This window comes from Protobothrops mucrosquamatus, unplaced genomic scaffold, assembly GCF_001527695.2.
Source record: "Protobothrops mucrosquamatus isolate PMUCROS unplaced genomic scaffold, P.Mucros_1.0 scaffold1644, whole genome shotgun sequence".
Taxonomy (NCBI): domain Eukaryota; kingdom Metazoa; phylum Chordata; class Lepidosauria; order Squamata; family Viperidae; genus Protobothrops; species Protobothrops mucrosquamatus.
The window spans coordinates 254,028-262,385 of NW_015387803.1; the positions used below are offsets into that span (position 1 = coordinate 254,028).

Below are 8,358 nucleotides of genomic sequence, written 5' to 3' on the forward strand. Positions count from 1 at the left end.
GTGAGAAAAAGGGAATCTAGTTGCTAGGTTTCAGGGAGCTCTTCAGCATAGAATTCAGTATTATTAATAGCAATGTTTTATATTTTGTATAGTTCCAGTGAAAGAAATACTTGTCTGAAATCTTGTCCATTAATTTCTTCAGACTTGTGCATCACACTGAGTAGAATACCTACTGCTGAGTCATGTTTTTTAAATGTAAATGGTTGAGTATTACAGTGGATACATGGCAAAATATTTTTACGTTTCCTTTTTTATCTGTAGGTTAAAAAAGAAACTCAGAAATTGAGAGAATTTGAAGAAGGCCTTGTGAGCCAATACAAGTTTTATTTAGAAAATCTGGAACAATGTATAAAAGGTATAACCTGCAGGATGGACCAAGATACAAATAAATGTATATTTTTTAATAGAATGTCCAGTTAGGAAGCATACCAATTCTTATAAAAGATTAGTCATGCTAAAGTCACTGAATACATAATATAAAACTATATTTGCACAAATCTTCTCCCCAATACAATTCTGGGTATTCCATCATAGAGAAGAAAAAGAAATCACTCTTTCTGTAAATTAAAAACCGTAATAATTGAGTCTAATTTTAGAATCTTTGCCTATGTGTTCCTGATTGTATTCCATTTTTAGTGTGTCCCTTCTTTTTCTCCATTTCAAGTCTTGGTTTTATTGAAGATTTTACTGTTAAATATCCATAACTCCCCCATAACTCAGAAGACTATGATAATAGCGTACAGGTTAATTTATATTCAAGATTTAAATGTTTTGCATTCTGATATCTGTGAAGAAAATAAAAAAAATGAGTAAAATATGCGCTAGCCTCAGGAATGGTCTCAGCTTTGATTTTAAGTTAATGCAAATTAGATATAAGAACAAAAATATTCTTACCATTACATGAAAAGCCACAGTCCTTTTCTGATCTTTTGCTGTATGGTGTTAGCAACTACAATTGGGACCGGCAACTTGGTTGTTAACAAAATGGTTGCTAAGTGAAACATCACAATTTTACAATCTTACTTCAGCTGTTCTCCATTTTACAATCCTGTGAAGGCCATTATTGCAATGACTGGTCACAAAATAACTTTTTCATCACCATTGAAGGATCACCAAAAAAAGTTGCAGCTTCAGCTCTTTGCTAAGAACTTACTAAATGTCAATAGTGGGATTTATGAAAATCAGCACTACAATAAGACTGCCAGCAAAGGGTCTCTGTGTGTGTGTACACAGACAGGGTGAGGAAAGGTTTCAAAGTAGCCTCACAAACCCTTCAAGATGATGCAGCTGCTTTTAATGCTCAGAGGTGAAACACTTTGCCAATCACTCTTTTCAAATTTACTCAATTGAAAGAACTAAAATGTTTCAAGCACATTTTGAAGATTAATAATTTTAACAAAGCAAAGCTCAGTCTTTCCAATATTCCAGTTAGTTCTTCTCAGGAGAATATCATCCAGTGATGCAGTTCAGTGCCCGATTTTCGGGCATTCTTCCCCTCTGCATTACAAACTATTCCATTCAGATTTTGAAATCATACTATCAGTAACGAAGGAATCTGGAAATATTGAAGCTTTGCATAACATTTCCTTTAGATTGGAAGCAGAGGAAGCTGAAGAAAAGTAACGTGATTTCAATGAAGGCCTACAGAGGCCTTGCCGAAATTGCTGTGAAGTGCCTTTGTGAACTCCTGGTGGCCCTGCCTCACTTTAACTTCCACAATAACATCATTGTACTAGTGGTACCGCTTATGAACGATGCTTCAAAAAAGGTAACTGCCTCCTCGGCTTAATTTTATACGAAACATGTTGATTTCCAAAGCTAATCCTCCAAACTGGGATTTTAAATCGCATAGATTTCTGAACTGTGTTGTGATGCGGTAAGAAGCCTCTTCAAGCAAGATAAGTTGGGTATTGCTTCACTTGGTGTGGTGAAGGTCATTTCTGGCCTGGTGAAAAGTCGGAATTATGACGTCAGACCTGAGGTGAGTTTGTTGGTATGTTCATTTGTTCATTTTTGAGAAAGCATTGAAGATGGATTCCCCTGTTTCTATTGAAGTAGCGTCAAATCTTCAATGCTTTGATTGAAGCTTTGGATATATTTATTGCTGTCCTTCATGAACTACTGGCAAGAATGATAGCTGGGAACCTCTCACAGGTGTCCAACCTTGACAACTTTTATAAGACTTGTGAACTTCAACTCCCAGAATTCCCCACCCAGCCATCCTTGCCAGTAGTTCATGCTGGCTGAGGAATTCTGGGAGTTAAAGTTCACAAGTCTTAAAGTTGTCAAGGTTGGACGCCCCTGCTCTATCTGAAAGAGAGAAATTGTTTTAATTTCTCATTATTATTTTTTTGTAAAGTCTTAAGTCAATTCCATAATTTGGACCAGAATTTTGGTCATCAGGCATTAAGCAAGTCATCATGTGATTAGAGCCAACTTCACAACCATTGTTTATTGTGGCCATTAAGCAAATCATTAAATGAATCACAGTTAAGTGAGTCTGGCTTCCCCCATTGACTTTGATTGTCAGAAGCCAACTGAGATCCCAAATCATGTGACCGCAAGATGCTGCGTCTATCGTAAATGTGAGCTAGTTGCCAAGTGCCCAGATTACAATCATATGAGCGTGGGAGTGGTATAATCATAATTTTGAGGGCAGGTCATAAGTCACTTTTTTGGCATGTCATAACTTTGAACTATTATTAAACAAGTATTTGTAAGTTGTGGACTTCCTGTACACTTTTAATGAGAAATAAATGCATGTGGATTATATTTAGGTTTTAATGGCACTACTTCATCTCAGAATTAAAGAAGTGGAAGTAAAAAAAGATGCAGAAGACATTACACCAAAGAAAAAATTCATGACCTACAAAGACAAAAGGAAAAATCTATCCAGAATGCAAAGAAAGGTATTTTTTTGGTACAGTGAGCAAAAATGTGAGGTAGAATTTGTAACTAATAGTATGTCCTGGATTCAGAGCCAAGTTCCACTGGGGACCAAGGGAAGAATGGCTGCTGAGGGAGAAGACTGGGCATGATTACATGTACTATAATTGTTTGAAAAAATGTTTTGGATCTCATGATATTGTTGGCCAAATATATAAAATGTAGAGAACCCAATCATTGGTAGTTTAGCCTTCAACATTTTATTAACATCACCCTGCCCCTATTTTTTTTAAAAAATATATTCTTGTATATTTTTGATGGATTTTTAAAAAACTACCCAAACTTATAATACTGAGAATATTTCAGTATTATTGTAAATTCTCTGTGGGGATTCTCCAGATCAGAAGTGGGTAGAAAATAGATCCAAATCTACTGGTGATTGGAAAAGCTCAGCAAGGGATTCCGATTCTCAGTTGTTCAAAATTATAAGCAGAAAATGCACACATACACACACACACACACACACACACACACACCTAAACAAAACATGAGGCTATATTTAAATGGAAGCACCATAGGTATGTTTGGTACTAAAACCTCAAATAGGTCAGAATTATTTCATTCTGACTCAAACATGTGCATAACAATTTGACGCCCACGGGGAACATGCAGCCTCAAGCACTTCCGCCATTTCTACAAATCATGACAGAAGGGAAACCTGTCAGATATTTGGGGAGTAATCCAGTAACTTATTTGTTTATTTATTTACATTGATACCCATTCAGTTTTAGAAGCTCTGGCTGGGTAACATTCAAGTAAAACCTCATCAGAAAACAATAGTAATCATATGGATAAAACTGTCATAATGCAACCCAACAAATCTAAAAAAATAAAATCAGTGAGAGTTAAAGCCCTGGTGGCGCAGTGGTAAGAATGCAGTACTGCAGGCTACCTCTGCTGACTCCTGGCTGCCAGCAGTTTGGCAGTTCGATCCTCACTGGCTCAAGGTTGACTCAGCCTTCCATCCTTCTGAGGTCAGTAAAATGAGGGCTGTAAAGCACTGTGAAGGGGTATATAAGTCTAAATGCTATTGTTAAATGTGAGGTATAGACACTCACATCTGTGCACGTCTGGCCCAGGGCCAAGTGACAACCATTGTATTCCTGCCTTCCTGACGCGTATGTGTGTGTGAGAGAGAGAGAGAGAAAGAGAGGGGGGGGGTTTGGCTGACTTAGTGATGGAGGAATTCAGTGTTATTATGTTCAGGAAAAAATGCCATTGCAGATTGGAAGGTCAGGGATTCAAAATTATTTTTGTTCCAGTCGCCAGAATCTGGTTATCTTCTAAATCATTTGTTCCTTTTCAGTGGAAGAAAGCAGAAGAAAAACTGGAGCGAGAACTGTTGGAAGCTGAAGCCTCTGAAAATACAGAGAAAAAATTGAAACTGGTATCTACATTCTTCATACACTTTACATTTTGGGGGGGTTCCTTTTGTATTGCACATGAAATAGGACTGGATTAGGCAAAGTATTTCTTCCAAATTCATTTTCCTCTGTGGCTCATCAGAAATAGAGGATTCAAGTAGACGTGGGAGCCACGTATAGAGACTTAAAGCCTGATATTATACACAGCAGTCCTTGCTTAATGACCCCAATTGGGGCCAGCAACTCTGTCACTGAGCATTGTGGTCACTAAGCGGAAAATCGTGTGACTGTGACAGGCTTGCCACAACACTTCTCATTCAGTCATTATGCGAATCACTGCAGTCATTAAGCAAGACATCACATGACAACAATTTGCTATTTTAGTTCTGCATTTTCTGTTAATTCTGCTTGTTGGAAGCCGGTGGCGAAATGCATAAATAGTGAGTACATGACCATTGGACACTGCAGTGGTGATAAATGTGAAGACTGCTCACAAAACTGTTGAGTGGTCACTAAATGAAGCAGTCAATAAGCGAGGGCTACCTATAGTAAATGGGTTCATATCTCATTGTAGCATTGGTATTCTTCAGAAGTTTAGCGAATCCAAGTATATAGTAACAGACAGTTACTTATGTTTGAGCTAATAAACAGCTTTTTATTTACTAATGTGATTACATTAATAGAGGTTGTGTCATAGCTACAATTGCTGTTAACTCAGAATGGTATAAAGCTATAATGTTTCTGGCTATAATGTTTCTAATTATAATTAGTTTATTGAAAAGCCAGGGATTTTTAACAGTATTTTACAATTAATAGCTTCTAAATTGATGCAAACAAAATATCTGATTAAAATGAAATAATTTAGGTTCATGTATCATTTTATGCCTTTTTATTATAGCATACAGAAACGTTGGATATCGTATTTTTGACTTATTTCCGAATCTTGAAAAAAGCCCAGAAATCTCCTCTTGTGCCTGCTGTGCTGGAAGGTCTTGCAAAGTAAGTATTTCAGAATAATTTTGAGATTTCTTTTTTTTTAAATTAAAATAAAATAAAAAGAAATCTAGGGACTACATCCTAAGACATATGCTTACATTATAAAAATATCATCAGTCATTTACAACATTCTTTAAAATTAAATAGCATGACATAAAAAACAACATTTGAAATATTTAGTTGACTAATAGTTCTGTAGCTACTTTATGTTTTATCTTTTGTTATCAATATGAATTTTGGGGGTTTTCAAAATTCCTCCTAGTGAGTGAAATGGAGCCTTGTTCCTTGCCATGTGCAATTATTTAGGAATGAAAGTAATGCTACAAAAACAGGACTAAGGGGCAGTCTTAAGTTTTGACTTCTCCAAATAAAATATAATAGAAACAAACAACACCAGAGTTTTGTGGATGAATCCTGCCTAAAATCAAGTTACTTTCATTTAGATTTGCCCATCTCATAAACTTGGAATTTTTTGATGATCTTCTGATGGTCCTTCATTCCCTTATTGTGTCTGAGGTAAGTTTACTGCTTTCTGATTAAAATGAGCAGCCTTTATTCTGTGTCAGAAGGAACCTGCAATCTACTGCTTGCCATAGCCTGTGTGGGCCCACATTTGCTTTATAAGGCTCCATCTTCAGATTCTCTGTAACTGCTGCAGCTGTAAGAAAACTAAACCAGTGTTCAGAGCAGGATTTTCTCTCCTCTCAACTCAAAGCAAGAAAAAAAAACCCTCAGCACTGGAGGGCAGGGTTGGACATAGGAAAATTGTGGACGGACAGTTACATAAATGGGAATGGAAAGGAAATGCCTGCAGTTTGGCTGTAAGAGTCCCCACCTCCCACCCCTCAACTGTGGTCATAGAGCCCTTACAATTCACCTTTGGCCTTTTCAGGTGTTAAACCATAGAGAGAGCCTGCACTGTATCCTCTCAGCGTTTCACATTTTGTCTGGGCAAGGTAAGGGATTTGATTTCATATTGGCTTTTATGATCAGCTTGAAGTGATACAATTCCATAGTTCAGCCTAAGAAATTAGAGAGTTGTTAATTTTGTGTCAAAAGTCTCTTTAAGACAGTTTGTAAGAAGACAACAAGGAGACTGTTTTCATCTGAAACTAAGCTAGGATCACTGATTTTGTTGCCTGTTTTTTTTTCCTATCTGCTTTTACATTTGTAACAAATAATTTAGCAACATCTCGACCAATTTCCAAGATTTGCATTTACAGGAACTCCACAGTTAAAAGTACCATAACTGGGACAGTTGTAAATGGAACAGCTTGCCTCCACTCCATCAGTGGAGATTTTAAAGAAGAGACTAGACAGTCACTTGTCTGAAATGGTATAGGTTCTCCTGCTTGAGCAGGGGGCTGGACTAGAAGACCTCAAAGGTCCCTCCCAACTCTATTCTATTCTAATTTTGGGATAGGCAACTGTGTCGTTAAGTGGCACGGTTGTAAATCAACATATCACATAACTTTGCCAACTTTACACTGGTAGTTCAGGATGTGGCTAGGCAAATCGCATATAGTCATTAAGCACAACATCACGTCGCTACAATTTGCGACTTCCTGCCAGTTTCCCCATTGATCTTGTTGGAACCCTGCAGTAAAGATGACAAACGGCATTCACGTGACTGTCATAATTGCGCACCAATTGCCAAGCACCCAAATTGTGATCACATGATTACAGGGACACTGGTAGCCATAACTACAGGGACCCATCATAAGCTCCCTTCAATCATTGGCACCATAACTTCAAATAATTTAGTGGTCACTAAATGATGACTACCTGCATATCAAAAATAAATCAATTCTCATAGAAGGTAAGGCTTTTAATGTGAGGACTGGAGAAACCAAATGCATCACTGGATTTTCAGAAATAAAAACCTACTTAACTGGAATTATTTTCCATAGGTGATGTCCTTAATATTGATCCCTTGAAGTTCTACACTCATCTTTACAAGACATTATTTAAAATACACGCAGGTAATTCCTGATTTCAATGGATTGAATATAACATAGAATATTATCTGAATATATAGAAATGGATGCTTTTTAACGTAGGTCCTGGAATTGGGGAGGGGGGGAGGGTCTGCCTAATAGAGGGCAATTCCATTAAGACTGTGTATGGGAGGGGTAGATATGGCGGGAGCAGAGGGCCATATCACACTAGGGGAGGGCGCACCCGCTGTTTACAAGCTGTGGCGCGCTCCGGCCCCCATGGCTCTTCTTGCAGCCTAGGGGGTTTAGGATCTCAGGGCCTGGGCTTTCGGCTGATGCTGTGTAACGCCAGGTCCACAGTTAATAAAGCCCCCCTCATTTATGATTTGGTATCGGAGGGGGAGGTGGACCTGGCGGGTATTATGGAGACCTGGCTGGGCCAAGATGGGGGGGGTGCCCCTCGTTGAAATGTGCCCGCCAGGCTACCGTGCATTTCACCAGCCGAGAGCCCGGGGTGGGGGGGGTGGCGGTTATTATTAAGGAAGGCCTGGATCCAAGGGAGACCACTGTGCCGCAGACTACCGGTTGTGAATCCCTAGGTGTGAAGTGGGGTCATGGGAGGCAGCAGGGCGTGCTGATTGTATACCTGGCTCCTCGCTATGTATCAGCAGCCCCACCCGAGCTTCTCAATGTGATAGCCGAGATGGCGATTGGGACCCCCAAACTGTTAGTCATGGGGGATTTCAATCTGCCATCGTTAGGTGAAGCATCTGAGGTGGCTCGGGAGTTCATGGCCTCCATGACGGCCATGGACCTGACCCAATTAGTAGATGTCCCTACCCACACCGGAGGACACACACTGGACTTAGTTTTTGCCTCCGGCCAGTGGTTGAGTGATCGTGGTTTAGGGGAAATAGTCGTTGAGCCCCTGTCATGGTCAGATCACTCTCTCCTTCGGCTGGCCTTTCCTACCGCTACGCCCCACCGCGGGGAGGCGGAACCAGAAGTGACAAAATGGTTCCGCCCCAGGCGCCTGATGGACCCTGAGAGGTTCCAGACGGAGCTTGGGCCAATACCTGAGACCTTGACCCGCGGCTCGACTGAGGACCTGGTGG

At 39.5% G+C, this 8,358-nt stretch overlaps 1 protein-coding gene across 1 annotated transcript in view; it reads left to right on the plus strand.

The window, feature by feature from the left end:
• Positions 1-8,358, plus strand: part of NOC3L (NOC3 like DNA replication regulator) — a 21,869-nt gene that overhangs the window by 7,417 nt on the left and 6,094 nt on the right. The window contains exons 8-16 of the mRNA XM_015822692.1: positions 262-355; positions 1,593-1,768; positions 1,853-1,981; positions 2,778-2,909; positions 4,253-4,333; positions 5,209-5,309; positions 5,750-5,822; positions 6,199-6,262; positions 7,217-7,288. Coding sequence (XP_015678178.1) covers positions 262-355; positions 1,593-1,768; positions 1,853-1,981; positions 2,778-2,909; positions 4,253-4,333; positions 5,209-5,309; positions 5,750-5,822; positions 6,199-6,262; positions 7,217-7,288 — 922 coding nt within the window. The remainder of the gene's footprint in view (positions 1-261; positions 356-1,592; positions 1,769-1,852; positions 1,982-2,777; positions 2,910-4,252; positions 4,334-5,208; positions 5,310-5,749; positions 5,823-6,198; positions 6,263-7,216; positions 7,289-8,358) is intronic.